Source organism: Pyrus communis, chromosome 8, assembly GCF_041283825.1.
Source record: "Pyrus communis isolate YQ-2024b chromosome 8, ASM4128382v1, whole genome shotgun sequence".
NCBI classification, from domain to species: Eukaryota; Viridiplantae; Streptophyta; class Magnoliopsida; order Rosales; family Rosaceae; genus Pyrus; species Pyrus communis.
In genome coordinates this window covers 19,978,444-20,000,619 of record NC_142572.1, presented here as the reverse complement: position 1 = coordinate 20,000,619, position 22,176 = coordinate 19,978,444, and the positions used below count along the sequence as shown (strand labels likewise).

Sequence of the window (22,176 nt, the reverse complement as noted above, 5' to 3'; positions counted from 1 at the left end):
ATATGTAAAACTATATATATATATATATATATATATATATTTGTTTCTAACTGGGTTTAGTATCCCGAGATATATTTGGTTATAAAGGGCCATATAATATGTGTGTGTATATATATATATATATATATATATATATATATATATATATATATATGCGCCTCACTTGAGAGAAAAATATAGTTGATAGAACGGGCTAATGTTTAATATATGTGATTGAATGTGTTAAAGCATTAGAGTGCTCGACAGTTTTGTTTTGGAGTCTTTTGGAGCTTTGACCAATTCAAAATAATGATTACCTTGAGCATTTAGAAACATGTTATTATCAGATGATGCGTACCTATATATATTATTAGAGTTGTTAGAGATTGAAGTGAAACGGGAGCCATGTATTATTCTGTTTATTTTCTTCACTAGTATTAGATAAGAGAAATGAACATAGAGAGAGACAAATGAAAAAAACATGATTATTACTTTCTGCTTTTCATCTTTTTGTATTACCCATATGATATAAGCATACGTCTCTTTTAATGCATGTAAAAGGCTTACACACCAAAACAATAAAAACAAAACTTCTACTATTTAAGCAATATAATTTTGACTTCTATTCTTCCACTTTCCACCCTTAGCCATATGTGGAGGTTTTCTTTATGTGGGCATTCACACCAATTTCACAACAGAAATCATTACTTGAGTAGTTATAGTCTTAACAACTACTAATGTTAGTGAGAAACAATTCAAGAATCAATTACAAAAAACAAAAAGGCACAGCTTTGTATTACTTGTAGGCCAAGCAACTCCATTATTTTTCTTAAAAAAGGCACAAGGTACGGAGAAATATCATCACAGTAATTCCCAAGCCTATATTTTCTCTTTATGCAGCTCCACCCATCTCTCTCTCCTTCAGTTAAATTTAGGCCACAACTCATTGTTAAACATGCTCCTGACACTAAGCTAAGGAACTGAATGCTTGTTTACTACAAAGCCGTTCACAATATTCATCAAGCAATCCAAGTAATCTATAAAACATGGTTTCAATTTCGATATTTTTTTCAGCAATAATTGCATGAAACATTCACCACGAAGCATGAACTTTAATTTTACATTATTATTATTATTTTCAAATTATAGATTCAACTTAAATTTATTGTTCTTATAATTGTGGTGAAATGAATATGTGTGAATAAGAGAAGAAAAAAAATGGGATTTTTCAAACCCTACACGCATGGGAGCCGCAGCCTGATATCGCGCTGCCCGAGCCACCAAGTTGTTCCTGCTCAAAAACTCTAAGGTCCAAAACAAAGCCGTTTTGCATCATCTTTCTTACAGATCTGGGCTACTTGTAGTCGATCCGCAACCCAATTGGGCCGTACCACTTGTTTTTTTTTTTTGGCTCGCATGAAATAACAAGCCCATGTGTTAGGCCTTGTTTTTCACTTTTCCTTCTTAGCCCAATAATTGGGTATATAATCTGTTAACCCATTTACTTCTCCTTTATTACCCAGCAACCCAACAACCACTCATTTGGGCCTGCAAGCCACGACAGCCTCATATTTTGGATCGTCACTTATTCTTTTCACACATAGGTCCCGAAGCTATTCTCATTCACTACTTATGTATATTGTGTTTGTTTGCAGGTATCATGAACCTAGAGTTCATACTAAAACTCGAACTTGAAGTTTTGAAAATAAGTGCCATAGAAATTCGAAGTTTCATAAAACAATACATCTGTAAAATTTAGTTTGTGCAAATTACTTTATTGTCCATAATTTTATTTTGTGATAGAAGACAAAAATGTTTTTTCACCCTCTTATAGTTGACAAAAAGAGTTTCATTAATATGTGGTTTAAATTAACTTCTTCCTTACAAATTTGTTATGTGAAAATAAACTAACTTGAAATAGGTCCAATTTTATGGAAAGAGATCCTCTCCGGATCCCTTCCATCAAATCCACCCAATCAATCAATTCAGGCCCTTAAAATTTGATCTAACGGCTACAAACAGGAGACCCCTTTAAAAGTTATAATAACTTTAGCCGTTAGACTAAATTTCAAGAGTCCAAATTAGGTGATTTGGTGGATTTGGTGGAAGAGATCCAGAAATGATCCATTTCCCAATTTTATGGCCTAACAATTAGATTAGTCTAATTTTTAGTTATTCTTTTATTTAGGTCCATGAATAGGACTCCATATGTCAGCACTTTTTGTTGTTAGGTTGATATTTTGCATTGTGGTTACTATTTTACTCTACTATAGCTATTCAATGGAAAAAGAAAAAAAAAGAAAAAAAAAGATATGATCGGTACTTTGAGAGCAATTCTCTTTGAGTGTAATCGCTAAAAAGATAGCGACTGATAACGGAACAAATCGCTATATTAGTACCGATCCATCCCTTTTCAATTTTTTTTTTCAGTTTTTTTTATTTTGTTAGCGTTTCTTTTATTTCTCTTACCATAATAACAAGTTATCATATTCGTTTTTTTCAAAATATATTTTTTTTGTGCAAAATATATTATAATTCATTTTTAAACACTTGTAATCAATGATTTAAAACATAAATTTAAAGATATTTTTCTATTTTCTCACTTTAAGAATCAATAAAAAATGGTTTCAGGATCTAATAATCAGTATGATCACATCCAAAGTGTAAGATCCCACATCATCCAGGGGAGTGATCCTTATATGTATATTCTCATCCATACCTAGCACGAGGCTTTTTGGGAGCTCACTGGCTTCGGGTTCCATCGGAACTCCGAAGTTAAGCGAGTAGCGCGCAAGAGCACTCGCATGATGGGTGACCCACTGGGAAGTTCTCGTGTGAGTTCCCAAAAACAAAACCGTGAGGGTGTGATGGGGGCCCAAAGCGGACAATATCATGTTATGGTGGAGTCGGCCCGGAAAGTGGTCCAGCCTGGGCGAGGATGTGACAATTTGGTATCGGAGCTTAACCCTGGCCATGGTGTGCCGACGAGGACGTCGGGCCCCTAAGGGGGGCAGATTATAAGATCCCACATCGCCGAGGGGAGTGATCCTTATATGTATATTCTCATCCCTACCTAGCACGAGGCCTTTTGGGAGCTCACTAGCTTCGGGTTCCATCGGAACTCCGAAGTTAAGCGAGTAGCGTGCGAGAGCACTCCCATGATGGGTGACCCACTCGGAAGTTCTCTTGTGAATTCCCAGAACAAAACCCTAAGGGTGCGCTGGGGGTCCAAAGTGGACAATATCGTGCTATGATGGAGTCGGGGCGGGAAAGTGGTCCGGCCCGGGCTGAGATGTGACACAAAGGTTTTGCAATATTTTCCTTAACTCCAGCGGAAAATATTTCTTAAAGCTAAAAATTTCAATTTTTTTTTCACAAAAAACTGAGTATTATAAGCCAAAGTTAGAGTCATTCTATTCGCATCACATGTTTCCTAAAATTAATTTAGGACATTTCCAAAATTTCGAACACCTATAAATCTCTTGGGGGGGGCCTCACTATTAGTTATATTATTTTTCTATTTTTTTTTTAAACTCAGGTACCCTATTAGTCAGCATAAACCCAGATTTCATCTGATCTTTTACAATCTAAACTACCTATCATATAAGTACTTTTATAGTCTAAACTACATGTCATATAAGTACTTGTACAAGCTAAACTACCTATCATATTTTAATATTAGTCGGCATAAACTTAGATTTCAACTGATCTTTTATAATCTAAACTACCTATTATATAAGTACTTTTATAGTCTAAACTATTTGCCATATAAGTACTTGTACAAGCTAAACTACCCGTCATATAAGTACTTGTACAAGCTAAACTATCTGCCATATAAGTACTTGTACAAGCTAAACTACCTATCATGGTAGAATAAGTAATTTTACATGATTATAACAGTAAGATGTAATCCTACATCTTGGTAATGTTAAAAGCCCCCGAAGCTAACACAATCAATGTCAAAAGTCTCTAGAGCAATTACTTACGTAAGACAATCAATGTATAATGCTTGCAAATCATGTAACAAATACTAGCAAAAATGAAGCTTACTGTTGTAAACGACTCAACGAAAACATGTAAAATTACTTGTAGTTCTCATAGCTTCTTGCAAATTCAAATTCAAATTTGGATACTAATGTGCAGGAATCGCGAGGAAAATTCAAAACAGGAGTCGAATAGAGTTTTTGATGAAACGACGAGATTTGATAAGTAACCTTTTTTTTATTATTTTTTTAATACAACGATATATTTTACACTAAAAATGATGAGAGTTTTTTATGAAATGATGAGATTTGATGTGTAACTTAAAGTTCCATGTTAATTCTGGAAGAGTCATGATAAAACATTCAATGACAGTCGGTGCAATTTTGTTTTCAAATTATGGACACTTTAATTGCTTTACTTATTAGACCGTACCTATGAATGTGCAATACATTAGACCCATATCAAAACATACGGATCAGGATCCTCTCCTGAGCAAAGGGTAAGGATCCTCTTGACCAAACTCATCGGGCCGTTGAAATTTTATCCAACGGTTGCAAACAAAATGCCCCTTTAAAAGTTATAATAATTGTAGATAGCCGTTGGATAAAATTTCAACGGCCCGATGGGCTTGGTCAGGAGGATCCTCACTAGGGATAGGCAAATACCCATTGGTTATGGGTAACAGCGGTTATCTGCCCATTTAAATTTGACGGTTACGGTTGTGGGTAACCGTTTAGATAAATAAATAGTTATGGGTATAACCATTTACCCGTGAAATTTAAATGGGCGTTATGGGTATTACTCACGGTTATAAACGGATACCCATTTAATGGTTTATTTTAATATATGTAAAACTAAAAAAAAAAAAAATTAGTTTCTAACTAGGTTTAGTATCCCGAGATATATTTGGTTATAAAGGGCCATATAATATAATATATATATATAGATATATATATATATATATATATATATGCCTCACTTGAGAGAAAAATATAGTTGATAGAACGGACTAATATTTAATATATGTGATTGAATATGCTAAAGTATTAGTGTTCGACAGTTTTGCTTTGGAGTCTTTTGGAGCTTTAACCAATTCAAGATAATGATTACCTTAAACATTTAAAAACATGTTATTATTCGATGATGCGTACCTATATATATTTATTTATTTAATTGGCCTCGAGTTTTCAATAAATATTTGACCCCAGAATTAGAAATCGATTAAATGGCTTGGATTGATGAACATATGTTTCTAAATAAAAATCGAAATATTTATCAAATTAGCCTATTAGCGGACTGAAGTGTACTTACATATATAAATATATATATATATATATATATGTATACAAGAATATTAATTAACCTACAACCATGCATGATTCTTATAATAGATTGATCGTCAAATAATTAGGAGACATCGCATATATTCATAAATAATTTTGCCGTTAATATAAAAATACATGTTAAATGTACTTATAACGGTATTTAATACTTAGAAAAAAGAAAATTATTACAAATTTCTTTTTAATTTTAAAGTTGTTAAAAAAAAAGGTAGACGGGTAAAAAAAAAAAAAAGGTAAACGGGTACACGGTTATGGGTAAATGGGTATGCGTTTATGGGTATGGTTAACCGTTTATAAACGGTTATGGGTATTGTATACTTGTTTATGTTAAATACCCAACGGGTAAACGGTTATGTGGGTAAAAGCTTAAATGAGTATGGGTAAATAATCGCGGTTACCCGCCTGCCATAACCGTTGCCCATCCCTAGCCTCAATCCACCATTATTCAAGGGACTGGTGCACGTGTTGCTGCTGTGGTGATGAACATCAAAATAACGGTTGATGACTTATGTGGCAATTTGACATTTTGCACAATATTTTGCTTCACCTGATTTGTTAAATAAAAATGTCATTTAATATTTTTTTTTATCTTTTTTGTGGAGTCCATTCATTAAGGCAACCAATCAAATATTTGAAAAAACATAACATTTATTATATATTATATTAATCTATTAAAAAATCATTTAATAAATTTGACATATGCTGTCAAATTTGACAGCAAAAGGATTTGCTTTCAAATGACTCAGCGTTGCGTAAGAAATTGAAGGCTCGGTTGGAGATAGTTTGCTGCCATTTTTTACTGTTGTATGCTTACGTGGCAATTTTAATATCTCCTTTGGAGATGCTCTGACACGCCCTGATCCTTATATTCCCTGAATACCAGGATAGGTACGTGCTAACCGACACCCGAGAGTGACAAAAGTCATTTATTGAATGCAAATACTGAGAAAAAGGAATAAATAAAACTTATAAATTTAATTATGAAGAATAAGCACCAAAGGAACGTGTTCAGAGCATACAACTAACTAGAATACTAAAGGAAATAATATAAAATTGAATGAATAAAAGAATGGATCCTACATCGAGAGGACTCGAAGATGCCAATACGGAAGTGCCTGGACGCTGGGATTGTATGCCTCGATTCTAAGTCCTGAAGGGAGCGCAAAACAAATATGAGTGGACCAAGTTGATATATCAGAGGAAAATACACTCCATACCCCATGCCGGCTCCCCGTCCCTGTGCTAAATAGCCAAAGGAAACACACTTCAGGCCCTATGCCAACACCAAATAGTCGCCCGGGACGGACCGGAATCTATCCCTACGTCCCGTAACGGAAATGACCACTAGGTAAGTACAAAACCAGTGAACATACATATATGGAAAATCAACTTCATAGTATAAAGTCATCTATCATCTATACTATAAAGAGGTGTTCTAAACATGTTCTAAATATCATATCGTCAGCCATCGAATATTATATAAGAACACGAGTTATAAAAAAAATAGTAATAATTCAAAATAGCCTTAGTAAACATGTTATCTCATAAAACATTTCATAGAACATAATTGTTAAATCATGCTTTTCATGTATGCATTTCTATTATTAAAACATGCATTTTTAGAAGGGGTCCGCTCACCGCACACCGTTGGTGCAAAGCATACCAAAAAGGAATAATGGAATCACTGTTACTAATTGCACCTATTCACACAAAGGGTACATTCAGTCAAACTCTACTCAAACAAATTAATTTGGAAAAACGGGCGTAAAAAACGGGTACAAGATGTCGAAATTAGCTTAGGAGGGTCTCAAATGAAAACCCGAAAAGTCAACCCAAAAAGTCAACGTTGACAGTTGACGGGTTAAAGTCAAAGTCAATGCTGACTGTTGACCGAGTCAACGATCAGACCGGATCAAAGGTATTGGGTTGGACCAATTTGGGTCTAAGGGTTTAAAAGGTTTGGGCTTTAGGGATATGGGTTTAGGGTGTAGGTAATTAGGTAGGATGGGTTAGTGGGCGTAGGAAATGGGTTTTGGGAAGTGGGCTTAGGGTTTTAGGTGGGCTGGGTTTAGCTTTAGGAATTAGGCTTAGGGCTTTAAGGTGAACGGACCTAAGGCCCGACTTTTAATCAGCCCAAGGGCCTTAGCTTAAATAGGATTTTGGGTTGAGTTTTAGAAATAGGAAATTGGGTTGGGTTTAGGTTTTTAGGTAAAAGCGTTAAGGGTTTTGGGATGAGTTCAAAGGGTTAAAGGGTTGGGCTCGGCAAGAAAGGCCTAAAGGCCTGGTGTGGTTGCTGCTCGCCAAAGCTAAACGGAAGGGAAGGCTGGATTTCGGCCGGAAAGTTGAACAAACTTTAAACGTTAATAACTTTGTCAAAACTTAACGAAATCAAGTGATTAAAAAACGAAAATCATAGTTCTCGATGAGACGAAGAGAATGGTACCTCTCATGACGTCTAACTCATCGTGGTTTGGCTGGAAAACGTTTCAAAAGTCACTGAGGTCGCTAGAAACTGGGTAAGATTCAAATGGATATAACTTCTTCTGAAACAAAAAGGAAAGTTGTAGTACTCAGCGAGACGAAGAGATTAATACCTTGCACGCTGGCCAACTCGTCGTGGTTTGGCCGAAAATTGCCTCGAAAGGGGCGGTGCTCGCCGGAAAACTGGGGAAATGTCTCCAAGGTGGTTTCTTCGTGGTTTGACATTTAAAACGTGTACAAAAGTTTAGTCAACAACTAACGAAGAGGGAAGGATTAATTCAAAGGTCTAGAACCTTACTCTTATGCAGGGGAATCGATAATCGGCGTCGAACAAGGCGGCTCAGCCGCGGTGATGCAGTTGCAAAGTTGAGAGATTGAAGTGAAAGAGTCTAATAAGAGGGATGAGGGACATCCCATAGGTGAGGGTGGCATCTGGTGGTCATCTCCAAAGCACCATCTCGGTGTTAGCCATGAAAGATGGGAGAGAAGAGACTTGCGAGACGGAGAGAACTGAGATAGAGAAAAGAGAGAGAGTTGTGAGGAGTAAGGGAAAAAGAGAACTTGGGGAGAGAAGAGTGAGGACGAGAGAAATGAGAGGGGATTGGGGACAAACAAATTAGGGGTAGGCCCCTTGGGCACACCAATTAAGACCCAAAAACTAATTTTTAAAAGGAAAATATCCCCCCCCCCAAACTTTGTGAAAATACAAAAATACCCTTTTTGTTCAGTAAATCTCAGGACGGGTTGTTACATGCTCTAAGGGTTACAATGATAAAGTGTGATGCAGCCCACCATTTATCACATATACTCAACTTTGAAGCCATATGATGTTTCACATACTTGGAATTGGACCGGTCCATATCAAAAGGTGGCTAATGTCTGTGATGACATCAACTAGTTGTTGGATTTTTTTTAGAAGTAAAAACTACTGGATACGATTTGGTGATTTAAAAAAAAAAAAAAATTAAAGTCATATATAATAGGAAAAAATATCACGAAATCTAATATTTGTATAACATGTTTGGAGGGGATGAATACGGCTACCATAAAAATTTTAATTATAGCCATGCACTATTCATTTTAAACTATATTTTAAGTGCGATGCATTTAGGAATGGAGGGTAAATTTGGCACAAGTATTAGAAATGGTGACATCATTTGGACAATATCTTCATGCGAGATAAAATCTATCTTAATTAGGATAGTTTATTAACGTTTATAAAACAGTTCTTCGTTTCACCAAAGCTCGTGCAAAATGCATTTAATACCAACCAAGACCCCACCACATCTACCATCTTGATCACCACCACCCATCATTGTTGTCGTACCACCACCATCCCTTACTATTACCACCGTCAACACCACCCTCATCCTAACCACCATCTTTGCCACCATTTTAAAATTCATCTTACAAAACATTATCACCAAACATAAACTAAGTATAAAATTTGAGATGAGAATTGATTGAAATTCAAAGCTCAAACTTTTTATTAGTTTAGACGGTGGGACACCCTATCAAATTAGACGTGCTAAAATGAAAGTGAGTCCAACATTTAATTAAATAAAAGTGCTAGAGAATATCTAAATCACATCACTTTCGCAAAGCAATCATCCAACTATATAAAGCTATGTGAGGACACCACGTTGTAAGATAAAAGAAACAAATATTTAGTATTTAATATTTAGGATATTTTATAACAAAAATATAAAAAAGAAAGAAATCAGAAAGCTTACAAATAGAAGAAGTAGTGAAATGAAATCAGATTAACTAGTTCGTTAGTCAATATAATATTTAAGTATTTGATCCCAATTTTTTTTTAAATACACGTGTTCAATTATTTACATGTAAGCAAACTGCACAAAAAATTAAAGAGTGAATGAATTATTTTACATATATATATTTTTAACAAACGATATTATCCACGAGCGGAAAGGAGATGAGCTTAACTTCACAATGAGGTAACAATAATGTAGTTCAAATTTATCTTTAACGATAATCAAACCTAAAACTTTTAACTTACAAGTGGAAATTAAACTGTGGTATTAAGTGGCTATACATATTTTAATAAACGCACTAAATTCAATAATTAAAATAATTACAGTTCATGTATAATTTGCAAAGTGATAAAATAATAAAAAGGTTACAAGTGGCAGCTTCTACAGAATTGGGTTCGCTACATGGACCCATGTTAGGACGAGCTTCATTTGGTTCTTGTCTTTCAACTTGGTCGCACAGTCCCGGTTTATGAGAGATTTTTTAATATGACCGGACCACAAGATGATACATCATATATTATTATATAAATGGTAGAACATGTCTGTTAAAAATCTAATAACTTAAAAAATAATTTCTCATATTATATGAAAATATCAAATATGTGATATACTACCTGTATTCTAGTCACATTAAAAAATTTATCCCAATTTAAGACATCGAGCTGTGGACCTTTAACAAAAGCCCAACAAGTTTACATTTTGCACACACAACTTGCACTTAATTTTAATTTGAGTCATTTCGTTGTCGCCCTATTAAAATTTGGTGGTCCAAAAATCTTGGGTTGAGGATGAATAAGATGGGACTTCAACGAGTTGACGGGTGACTGAGTCATTCCGGTGGCCGGTGGCCTATCAAGTTTGACTATATTGACCCTTGTGTAGATAAAATTGTTCCGGAAGCTAGTATAAAATTACGGTTTAATATTGTTCTTTTTCACTTGTAAAAAGAAGATTTATGGTTCAATTTCTATCAATGGTACGTGTCATATTTACTATGACTAACTTACTGTGTGATTTAGTTGAAACTCTATAATATCGTTGTATTACAAACAAAAAAGCACTGTGCACTATAAGAAACGTAAGTCGCCACTGGCCAATAAAACGCACCGTGTGTACAAATACCCTTAATTTATTGGAAAAATATCAGTAATAGTTGGAAATCTTGCCCTTCTCACTCAAGGAAGTGTTTGTTTCCATATCTTGGGTGCTGGCTCCGATTGTCGACCCACCATGCTAGCATCGTTGTTTTTTGGCCTCCGGTTGCCCAAAATTGAAACCAAGTCCTCCCCGATAAACGAGAAGAGAGTCATAGAGAGTGAGAAGAGGGATGAAGATGACAAGAAAAAACAAGAAAGAAAGTTAATTAATTATTGGCCGTTCGATTTTCGATTCAACATACAAGATTGAAGGATTCGGATTGAAGATCCTATTCCCACCAGAACTATACTTCATTGCTAAAAGAGAGCAATAAGTGATGCTGAAAAACAAACAAATGGACATGTGTTTGAATAATTAAAAACTATGATTGGGCACTTATTCATTTATAATTGGATTTCAGCATGACTCGTTACTTCTCTCCGAGCAGCGAAGCTTGATTCTTCCCACCATATAGATACATGATAAGATTTGTGCTAAAATCCCCTTCCTCTTAGTGTACATAATATCGTTTGTTTTAGGAAAAAAAAAAGATTTGTGCTACAAATAATTGTATATTTTAAGTAGTAAAACAAATGGAGTTTTAACGAAATACTCCCAATACTATTTACTTTTAACGAAAAACCACATTTTTATATTTATCTAGTATTATTCACTACACCTTTATTGATCTTTTTTAATTAAAACTAAATTTTTTTTTTAATTTTTCATTAATTTTCCTTGAAACAAAATATGGGCCCTATAAATATTATCTTCATATGTCCCATTGCTAAAGTAAAGCATATAACAAAAGGCAAATTGGATCCTCGACAAGCAAAAAGGGGAAAACGCAGTCGTCTCAAATGATTGTGAGTGAGAGGCGAAACTCCAGCGATTTGTTACCTTCATCCATTTCTTGGCGACTTCACTTTCTCTTTCGGCTGCCTTGAGTCGTTAAGAACCCACCATAGTCAAGATCTCCAAACCACGTTCTTCCGCCCCCAACCCCCTTCTCTCTCTCCTCTCCCGCTCCGTTGACGTAGAACATCCGCCCGGAGAACACCAAATCACTTTCTCCAAGTCCCAGATCCGTTCGTCTCCAGCCCCAATTCCACAAGTCAAAGGTCAGATCTTTCACCCCAATCGCAGTTTCTTCCCCAATCGATATGCTTTCTAGGGTTCTTACTAGTACTGTTGTATGCAGTTAAGTACTGTTAATCCGTCGTCGTTTGATGGTTTTCGTGTTGTTTTTTGTGTCAGATCTGAGAAGATCCAGTTCAGGTTCTGGGGTTTTTGACTGATTGATTGATAATTATTTGCTGCATCCTGTTGGGGGTTTTGGTTTTCGGGGGTTCTGGAACGCTTTGGGCACTGTTTGTAGATCTGGGTTTAATAGTATTCGTCCTTCTGTTGCTTGATTTGGTAAATTGGAAATGTCGATTTTACCGAAGGGGGATTCGATTGAAATCCGAGAGGTGTGGAACGATAATCTCGATGAAGAGTTTGCTCTGATTCGTGATATTGTTTTGAAGTATCCGTATGTGGCTATGGATACTGAGTTTCCGGGCGTGGTTCTTCGCCCGGTGGGGGATTTTAAGAACATCAATGAGTTTAACTACAAGACTCTGAAGGACAATGTTGATATGTTGAAATTGATTCAGTTGGGTCTCACTTTCTTTGATGAGAACGGCAACCTTCCCACTCTGTCGACCGAGAACCAGTACATTTGGCAATTTAACTTTCGCGAGTTCAACGTGAGCGAAGACATATATGCGAGCGATTCGATTGAGTTGTTGCGTCAGTGTGGGATTGATTTCAAGAAGAACAATGAGAAGGGGATTGATGTGAATCGGTTTGGTGAGCTTTTGATGTCTTCAGGGCTTGTATTGAGCGACAATGTGTATTGGGTTACGTTCCATAGTGGGTACGACTTTGGATACTTGCTTAAGTTGTTGACTTGTCGGAGTTTGCCTGACACCCAGACGGAGTTCTTTAATCTGATCAAGGTTTACTTCCCAGTGTTGTATGATATCAAGCATCTGATGAAGTTCTGCAACAGCCTTCACGGTGGCTTAAACAAGCTTGCAGAACTGTTGGAAGTGGAACGAGTTGGTGTGTGCCATCAAGCAGGCTCCGACAGTCTGCTTACGGCATGTACATTTAGGAAGTTGAGGGATACTTTCTTCAGTGGCTCAGCGGAGAAGTATTCCGGTGTGTTGTATGGTCTCGGCGTTGAGAATGGACAGAGTAGCTAATTGAAAGAAAGTAGTTGTCGAAAGATTGATGAATATTTGTAGACTATTTAAGTGCGAGACACGTAGTTTCGCTGTACACTTCGCAAAAGAATTGTTGTTGTAGTTTTAACTTCTGCTCTTTGCTTTGCTTGTAACTGAAACCTTAACTGGTTCTCTGCAGCTTTGAGTTTCTTGTATATTATTGCAGTTAGTGTTTCAATAAAAGTTTATGAAGTTTCCTTTCTCCTCGCTACATTTACTTTCGAGCTCCATCGTAACATATTGTTTGAAAGTTGCAGTTCTTTGGTTGCTTACACATATACAGGATGTTGTTTTTCGATCAATCGTCACTAGTTCTGCATCAGCGTTCGTGGTTCTTGTCTAAGCGATGGTTATCGTACACAGTGTTGTTGTCTTGCAGTTGGAGATTCTTTCCTTTCATTTGCCGAAGATTGTTCTGTCAAGCATTTTCGTTTCATGCGTGTCATTTTCTTCAGTGTTAGTGACAGTGGGCAGGAATGGGAAGAAGCCTGCAGAAACAGCGTGCTTGCGAAAGGAACCAGCTCGAACATCGACTCTCGGCGTCGGCTGTGCTATTTTTTACTTGTCATCTAAGTAATCGCTGGGTGTTTGAGTTGATATTCTTGGTGCATTTTCAAGGAAGATTTTTATTTTCATGCCTAAGATTGGCATCTTAACTTCCAAAGTTCCAAACAACTCAAGATTTGAGGACTTTGTATATATCAACAAGACAACCTTTTCACGTTTCGTTAGTAATATGTAATAATGCTAGTTATATCATATTTGATCGAAACATTCTAGAATCCGGGAGTATTTATCAAATATAGCCAAAAATTGACTCTTAATTTCAAAATTGTCATTTTTTATAAAAAAAAAATTCAAATATATCCAAGATTTCACTTAAATAGACACAAATACTCTTAAATTTAACAATTAAATAAATTAAAGGCTTTTTAGCTATTGTCGCCTTAAGCTCCGGTCCAACTTCACCTTGGCTTTTACACTCCACCACCATCATTGACATTAAGCGCCGCTGCGGTTACCACAAGTGGGAGTAGCATAATTTCAATCATGCCTTCAATGCCTTTTTTCTTACTAATATCATTTTTAGTTTTAAATATAAAAATAGTTTTCAAAGTTAATCCACATGTTGTTATATGATTGTATTTGTGAGACTCACGTGGCACCACATCATCACACTAACACAGCAATTGACATATTTTTTACGAAAAAGCTAAAATGATCACAATAGAAAAATTCAAATAAAGATTAAAATGATTCACGATAGACAAATTCAATAACACTACTATTGATTATCATTAATGGTTAAGGACCAGATTAAGGAGTTATGTTAATATCACGAATCATTTTGGCTAAAACGCCTATAATTTATTTGATGGTTAAATTTGAGGGTATTTGTGACACACCCCGTCCCGAAGGAGGGCATGCTGGCCGTCACGTGAGAGTGACGTAACCATTTGCACAGTACGGAAGCTTTAAAGATACAATTTCTAAGATGAAACACCCAAATGTGAGTCCTAATTTTTGTCCATTCTGTCAGAACACCGTTGGATTCCTCGTAGCCACCAAGCTCTGATATCTTAAACCTGGAGGGGCGCAAAACAAAGTTGAGTGGGTCAGCAAAACAAACTTATTCAGAACCTTTTTTTCTCTTTGAATATACTAACCCCTCGCCGTAAAACAAGTATAGTTTCCCAGAAATAAAGTATATACTCATATACGTAATATATCTCAAATTATGCTAGACAATATGAATGTATGTCATGCCAAGTATCATAACATAATGCTCATCATCTCTATATGAATATGATGGAATAACATATAATCAATTCAACATTCGGCTATAAACATAGCTCATACTCTTTCATTCTAATCAACTCAGCCCTCGGCTGCATATATAACTCATAATTAACTCAGCACAATCAACTCAGCCCTCGGCTGCATATATAGCTCATAATCATCTCATCACATCATGTATATCTTGCACACATTCAGTACCACCTCGCGTGGTCTGCAACTCATCACTGTATATAACATAATATGCTCTAGTGCTACAATCACGTGAAGCTGTGCGATAAATCGCAGGTCACCTACAAGTCGAACCCACATAAGTGGTCTATACGACAGGCTGTGCACCTAACTTTGATCCAAGGCGAGCATGCGGTGCGGGAGGTGAACATACACGTGAAGGCTATGCCCCTACCTCTGGGCGGGAGCACTTATATACATGTGCAAGTAAATGAGCTTTCAATCACATCTCTATCATATCATTCTTCATATCTCAATCATATCTCATGATCGTTATCAGCATAATATCTCAATCGTATCTCAATTATATCTCAATCATATCACAAACATATCTCGATCATGTCACAATCGCATCTCAATTATATCTCAATCATATTTCAATCATATCACAATCGTATAATTCATCATATTTCAATCATAACTCAATCATATTCCAATCATATCTCAATCATATTTCATTTGTATTTCCATAGTATTTCAATCGTATTCCAAACGTATTTCATACGTATATCAAATGTATTTCGTACGTATATCAAATGTATTTCAAAGGTATTTCATACGTATATCAAATGTATTTCGTACGTTTATCAAATGTATTTCAAAGGTATTTCATACATATATCAAATGTATTTCAAAGGTATTTCATACGTATATCAAATGTATTTCAAAGGTATTTCATACATATATCAAATGTATATACTCACGTATTTCAAATGTATATTATACGTATTTTATAGGTATATCAATCATATGTACTCACATGTAACTTACCTGGGCCTTCTCAGCACCATGCAACAATATACACAATTATAGTAATGCACATTCTAAAATATGATGCATACATGATAAGTTACTTAAATCGTATTTCTTTTAAAATACGTTTTCTGGGAAATACGTCAAGTATACGTATATATATACTGAAAAATAACTGCCCACTCACTGATAAGTAGCCGGGTCGTAACCCTCATGCCTAGTTTGGTTACATTCGTCGTCCGTACAAGTTTCACCTATAAAAGAATAATTATAAAAATCATCAATTAAACGCACACACAAACATTCGTCCATAACTTTTTCATATGTTACTCAAATTGGGTGTGTGAATATACCACGGTGATCTACACGACGTCACGAACGCGTGACAATTTTTAGAACTCAATTTGGAGCTCTCACGCGCCCCCACGTGCCCTGTTCACGCGCTGCCCACGCGCGCGTCTTCTTCCTCGCGTCGCCGGACTGGTTTCGCCGGCGGTGGGTGTTTTGCCGGAATTTCTGGGTAAACTTCAAAGTGTCATAACTTCTTCATTTCTTAACCATTTTCGACGTACTATATATCAAAATGAAGGTATTGACGAGACGAACACATCCATACCTGCCTCGACCCCTAACTCACCGTGGATTCGCCGGAAAAAGCCTCGAAAGCTCCGGCCAACTTTGAACCAAGCTTTCCCGACGTCCAAACTCGTCCAACGAAGCACTCCGAGGCTCCTTGGGACCTCACTAAGACATCTACAAGCTTCAAAAGTCCAAAAACACGCTAGTTTAAGTTTGCATGAATAGTACCTAAATCGGATTACCTCGAATCGACATGAAAACGAAGGATTTCTCACCTGAAAATGGTATGGTTGCACTCGTACGAGCTTCACGAGTTCGATGGTGTCCTTAGTTTCCTCGATCCATCAAGGTTTGGGTGATGTGTGTGTTGTCCGTACGTTTTCAGAAGGAAGAAGAAGAATGAATGGAGCTCAGGAGAGAGAGAGAGAAGTGACAGAAAAGAGACAGAGGGAGAGGAAAACACGGGAGAGTAAGAGAGTGTGTGAGTGTGTGTGTGGTCCTACAACACCACACAACACAACACTACACGTAATTGTAACGAACTAGGGGTAAAAAGGTAAATTCATACGTACGTTTTTATAATCTCGGGACGGGATGTCACAACTTGTATCTATTTAGGTAAAATTTTGGATATATTTGAAATATTTTATAAAAATTGACATTTTTGAAATTAAGGGTTAATTTTTGGGTATATTTGATAAATACTCAGAATAATCTGGCACTCAGATCTAATGTTAGTCTTATCGCATTTTATCTTAAGTACGAGATGTGATCCCGTTTGTTTGGTACTATACCCTCCCATGTTTCATACATTTTATAGGCGGACACGCATAAATTTTTTTTCGTATTAATATTATTTCATGTAATAAACACATATTATGTCACGATAATTAATAATTTAAATATGATATCCGACGTAATTGCATATTTGAACAACATTTGGATAAGGTAACCATCGCCATAAATAATTAGGTTTTATATTGTTGAAAATTAGTTTTTCCATTTCCTATACTTCTTCAAAACTGTCACCAAGATTCTCTCTCGAATTAAATTTTGTGCCGGCGTAGGTTGACCTCAGGTAGGAGGAACGAGATAAATACCAACATTACCATAAAAAACGCAAAACAAAAATTTTAAAAACGAGAAAAACACCCTGGCTCTTGTTTTTGAATTCAAAAACAAAAATAATAAGAATCTAAAAATTGGTTATTGGAAATTGAAATCGAACTTAAAAAATCCCAATAAGAAAAGATTGAAATCAAAATTGTTCTTCCCCAAAATACGAAAATTCCAATCGAGCCCCGGACTGAGAGAACGTGGCGAAGCGCTTTTTCAAAAAGTTGCACACACGTCGATCTTGGTCTCCTCTTCCTTCTCCGTCACCCCGTTTCCTCTCTCTCTCTCTCTCTCGCTCTCTCTCTCTCTCTCCCCCCAAAGCACACGGCGGAGCTAATCGACGGCGAGCATCACCACCGTGCACCATCAGGTGATTTTATCATTCCCTCCGCCTTCTCTCTAATTTCAGTTTTTAGAATACGCATTACACAATACAACCAGTGATTCGGATCCAAAACCCACGAACCCATCAAAGATCCGATCAGATCCGGATCTCGCACCCCTCATGCCTCGCAAACCCAATTTCCTAAGGTTTCTCTCCATCCTCCTCCTCCTCCTCGCACTCTGCCATGCCGATCCGGTCAGTTCCGATTGCCCCAAAACCAGCCCCCTCGTCAACTCGGAATCCGAATTCAAAATGCTCCAGCACCAGCTCCGCGGATCGATTCGGATAATCGATGATTGCTCCTTCAAGGTCTCCGATTTCGACATGCTCCCCGGCTCCGACGTCCACTGGTGGGCCGCCGCCGGCCCTGATTTTACTAATTTGACCGCCGGCTTCGTCGTCTCCGATCAGAAGCTCAACGAGACGTACAAAAGCGACAGCTTTATCGTGCGCTTGAAGGACAATGTCACCTGGGATCAGATCCAAGTCCTCGCCGTGTGGGACCTCCCCACCGCCTCTGACTTCGGGCACGTAATTCTCGGGGATTTCAAAAACGGGTCGTCTGGTTCGGCTCCTTCCCCGTCGCCGTCGAGTGGAACCAATTCAGGGAACGAAACGGGTCGTGTTCGGATTCATACTGAGCCGACTATGCTGGAAAATTGCAAGGTTTTGTCGAAGAATTATAGGGTTCGATGGACGTTGAGTGCTGAAGAGAATCTGATCGATATCGGATTGGAGGCCGCCACCGGGACCATGAATTACATGGCTTTCGGGTGGGCCAACCCGAATTCGACTTCCGAGCTCATGCTCGGAGCTGATGTCGCCGTCGCGGGGTTCAAAGAGGATGGCATGGCGTTTGTGAACGATTTTTACATCACAAAGTACAGTGAGTGCACCTTGTACAAGGACGGCGAGGTGAAGGGGGTTTGCCCCGATACCAGATACGAAGGGTCCGGCCCGAATGGTGGCGAGGTGAACAATACCAAATTGGTTTACGGGCACAGGAGGGATGCCGTGTCGTTTATTAGGTACCAGAGGCCGTTGGTTTCCAATGACAAGAAGTACGATTTGGCGGTGAATTATACGGAGAAGATGAAGGTCATTTGGGCATTAGGGCCGATTAGGCCACCAGATCTTCTTCAGCCGTACTATCTTCCCCAGAACCATGGTGGACCGAAGAGTGTGGTTTTCGGTCATTTGGTGCTGAATGTTTCTGAAAATGTGAATGACTGTTTGGGTCCTTTAGATGCAGATGAAAAGGAGGATCAGCATCTGATTATTGCCGATGCCAAGGCCCCGCTCGTAGTTACTTCCGGCCCAGCGTTACATTATCCAGACCCGCCAAACCCTTCAAAGGTTTTGTACATTAACAAGAAAGAGGCTCCGATGTTGAGAGTGGAAAGAGGGGTGCCCGTCAAGTTTTCAATACAAGCAGGGCATGACGTCGCGATGTACATCACTTCCGACCCACTTGGTGGGAATGCTACACTAAGGAATTCTACCGAGACTATTTATGCAGGAGGGCCTGAAGCTCAAGGAGTTCAAGCCAAACCTATGGAATTGGTTTGGGCACCGGATAGGAATACCCCGGACCAAGTATACTATCAATCTCTTTATGAGCAGAAAATGGGTTGGAAAGTGCAGGTGGTTGACGGAGGTCTGCCTGATATGTATAATAACAGTGTCGTTTTGGATGATCAGCAAGTTACCTTGTTTTGGACATTGTCAGAACACTCAATATCTATTGCAGTTCGTGGTGAGAAGAAGAGCGGTTTTTTGGCAATAGGATTTGGCAGAGGAATGGTGAACAGCTATTCCTATGTGGGTTGGATTGATAATATTGGTAAAGGGCGGGTAAACACTTATTGGATTGATGGAAGGGATGCTTCGAGTATACATCCAACAACTGAGAATTTGACTTATGTGAGGTGCAAGTCAGAAAATGGCATCATTACATTCGAGTTCAGTCGTCCTTTGAAACCGTTGTGTGGTAAGAGTGATAAACCGGAGTGTAAAAACATAATTGATCCCACTACTCCGCTTAAAGTTGTTTGGGCAATGGGTACTGCATGGACAGATGAGAATCTAAGTGAACAAAACATGCATTTTGTTACGAGCAGTAGGCCTATTAGGGTGCTGCTTATGCGTGGTTCTGCAGAGGCAGAGCAGGATTTACAGCCGGTATTAGCTGTACATGGATTTATGATGTTTCTCGCTTGGGGTATCTTGCTTCCTGGTGGAATACTGTCGGCTAGATACTTGAAACATGTTAAGGGTGATGGTTGGTTCAAGCTTCATGTTTACTTGCAGTACTCAGGTTTGGCAATCATCCTACTTGCTGTTCTTTTTGCTGTTGCTGAGCTTAGGGGTTTCTTTGTCAGCTCATTACATGTTAAGTTTGGGATGGCTGCGTTGTTTTTGGTCTGTATACAACCTGTGAATGCATACGTAAGGCCCAAAAGACCGGCTCATGGAGAGGAGGTTTCCTCTAAAAGGATTCTCTGGGAGTACTTTCATGTGATCGGTGGGAGATGCGCCTTTGTTTTAGGAATTGCAGCACTTTTCAGTGGAATGAAGCATTTAGGAGATAGATACGATGCTGAAAATGTTCACGGACTTACTTGGGCGTTGATAATTTGGTTCTTGATGGGTGCATTGATTGTTTTGTATCTGGAATACCGTGAAAAACAACAAAGGAGGGATAGAAGTTTTGGAAGAAGCAATTGGGTGCTGGGGAACCTTGAGGAAGATGACTCTGTTGATCTGTTGAGCCCGAACGGAATACACTCAGAGAAAGATTCGCAAACATCAGGAAGAATGGAAGTTCAATTAGAGCCTCTGAACAGATAGATAGGTAGATAGTGTTGTTCTTTGATAAGAATTACTCTTTTTCACCAATTTTGAGAGTGTTCTCACATCATATGGGGAATCGAAGGCCTGTTTTCGCGCTGATCACCTTATTCGGCTAAGCATTCATCCCGAAGAAGGATATTCACCCCATGGGATGCAGTTTGTATACTTGATACGTCTTTTTACTCAGTGGAAGGTAATATCATACCCATCGTTTTATTATGTTGCCTTCTTATCAAACAAGAGCAGAGTCGGGTTGCGGCGGACATTAGGTTAGGACTTCTAGCGTAGATTTGCGATAGTATTTTTCATGCTTTTGGAAAGAACAAGGAAGAGTTGCTTTAGGAAAAATGGAAGTGGTATATTTCTTTTCTTGTAAAGTATCGTTCGACTAATGTTTTTCACTCACTTTTAAGTCTATATATTCCGACATACATCAGATGTTTTTCATCTTATGTTGTTTCTTTTGTCTTACGTTTGAGTTTGTTTCTTTTGCTGGACCTGATTCTGCTATATTTGAAAATTTTCTGTTGTGCATTTTTAGTGTATGATTCGATCTGCTTAACTTGATTCTACTTTGGTTGAAAAGGGGTGGAATTTTTTGGCGAAATTCCCGTAACCAAACTGATTCCACCCCTTGTTGAAATGTGTCTTTTAATAGATTTTCGAGACAAGTAATGCAAAACAGACTAACTCTTTAAATCAAATTTGTAAATCATATGATGTTTGGACGAGTGATTTAGCCTTGCTTTTTTTGGCGAAATTCCCATAACCTAACTGATTCCACCCCTTGTTGAAATGTGTCTTTTAATAGATTTTTGAGACAAGTAATGCTAAACAGACTAACTCTTTAAATCAAATTTGTAAATCATATGATATTTGGACAGGTGACTTAGCTTTGCCTTGAGAGTTGTTAAGGTCTAATCCAAATTTTGCATTGGGTCGGAGTCGACCATGGTCTAAGGGTGATTCCGCCCTTATGAGTTACAATACATAGAATCGAACAATGGAATTATCTAAACCCCTCTCCCTTATCACCACTTAGACCAACTTAAGGGCTTAAATTTACCCATTATTCACTTAAATATATATATTTTTTGTCAAAGGATAAATGTTGTTAAATTAGATGTAAGATTAGTTACAATGGAGTTCGAACTATGCACCGTTATGCAAGAGCTCAACTTCTTTCCATCACTGTAGTAAAAGGCACTTGCAAATATTTTGATTATTTATGTTTTAGGTTTCTCATCGTCCCCTCTGAAAATATAAATAGATAATTATGTAATCCAATCAGTATCACTTGCGGGGATAGCTCAGTTGGGAGAGCGTCAGACTGAAGATCTGAAGGTCAGGTGTTCGATCCACCTTCACCGCATGCTTCCTTTTTTTATTTATTCCACTTTATATTCACGTGGTGGGCTTTTTGTTTGCTTATTTTAGCCAGACATCTTCGTATGGGCTTCTACGTTGGGACCTGGGCTTTTCACCTTTTT

General features: G+C 37.7%; 1 protein-coding gene, 2 long non-coding RNA genes, 1 other non-coding gene and 1 pseudogene across 6 annotated transcripts; 3 read left to right on the top strand and 2 right to left on the bottom strand.

The window, feature by feature from the left end:
• Positions 1-6,262: 6,262 nt before the first annotated feature.
• LOC148695292 (uncharacterized) lies at positions 6,263-8,372 on the bottom strand. 2 transcript variants are annotated; one of them, XR_015965185.1, is made up of 4 exons: positions 8,086-8,372; positions 7,901-7,996; positions 7,750-7,818; positions 6,263-6,548 (listed from the first exon to the last, which is right to left on the bottom strand). It is a non-coding gene; the product is annotated as an uncharacterized LOC148695292 (long non-coding RNA). The 2 variants fall into 2 exon arrangements; XR_015965184.1 differs by having other exon boundaries at positions 7,901-8,370.
• A 3,116-nt stretch (positions 8,373-11,488) lies between these two features.
• Positions 11,489-13,173, top strand: LOC137717460 (putative CCR4-associated factor 1 homolog 7). The gene is made up of 2 exons (XM_068456843.2): positions 11,489-11,820; positions 11,957-13,173. The coding sequence occupies exon 2, from the start codon at positions 12,130-12,132 to the stop codon at positions 12,949-12,951; it is 822 nt and encodes a 273-aa protein (XP_068312944.2). The 5' UTR covers positions 11,489-11,820; positions 11,957-12,129; the 3' UTR covers positions 12,952-13,173.
• Positions 13,174-14,318: 1,145 nt separating this feature from the next.
• On the bottom strand, positions 14,319-16,768 carry LOC148695291 (uncharacterized). Its single transcript, XR_015964989.1, has 5 exons — positions 16,608-16,768; positions 16,370-16,513; positions 16,107-16,269; positions 15,941-16,007; positions 14,319-14,558 (listed from the first exon to the last, which is right to left on the bottom strand). It is a non-coding gene; the product is annotated as an uncharacterized LOC148695291 (long non-coding RNA).
• A 691-nt stretch (positions 16,769-17,459) lies between these two features.
• On the top strand, positions 17,460-21,138 carry LOC137717682 (cytochrome b561, DM13 and DOMON domain-containing protein At5g54830 pseudogene; annotated as a pseudogene). Its single transcript, XR_015965475.1, has one exon. The product of XR_015965475.1 is annotated as a cytochrome b561, DM13 and DOMON domain-containing protein At5g54830 pseudogene (transcript).
• An 847-nt stretch (positions 21,139-21,985) lies between these two features.
• TRNAF-GAA (transfer RNA phenylalanine (anticodon GAA)) lies at positions 21,986-22,058 on the top strand. The gene has a single exon. It is a non-coding gene; the product is annotated as a tRNA-Phe (tRNA).
• Positions 22,059-22,176: the final 118 nt, after the last annotated feature.

Bases quoted from the DNA above. Each gene is read 5' to 3' on its own strand.
- LOC137717460 (XM_068456843.2), top strand. From the start codon at position 12,130: ATGTCGATTTTACCGAAGGGGGATTCGATTGAAATCCGAGAGGTGTGG.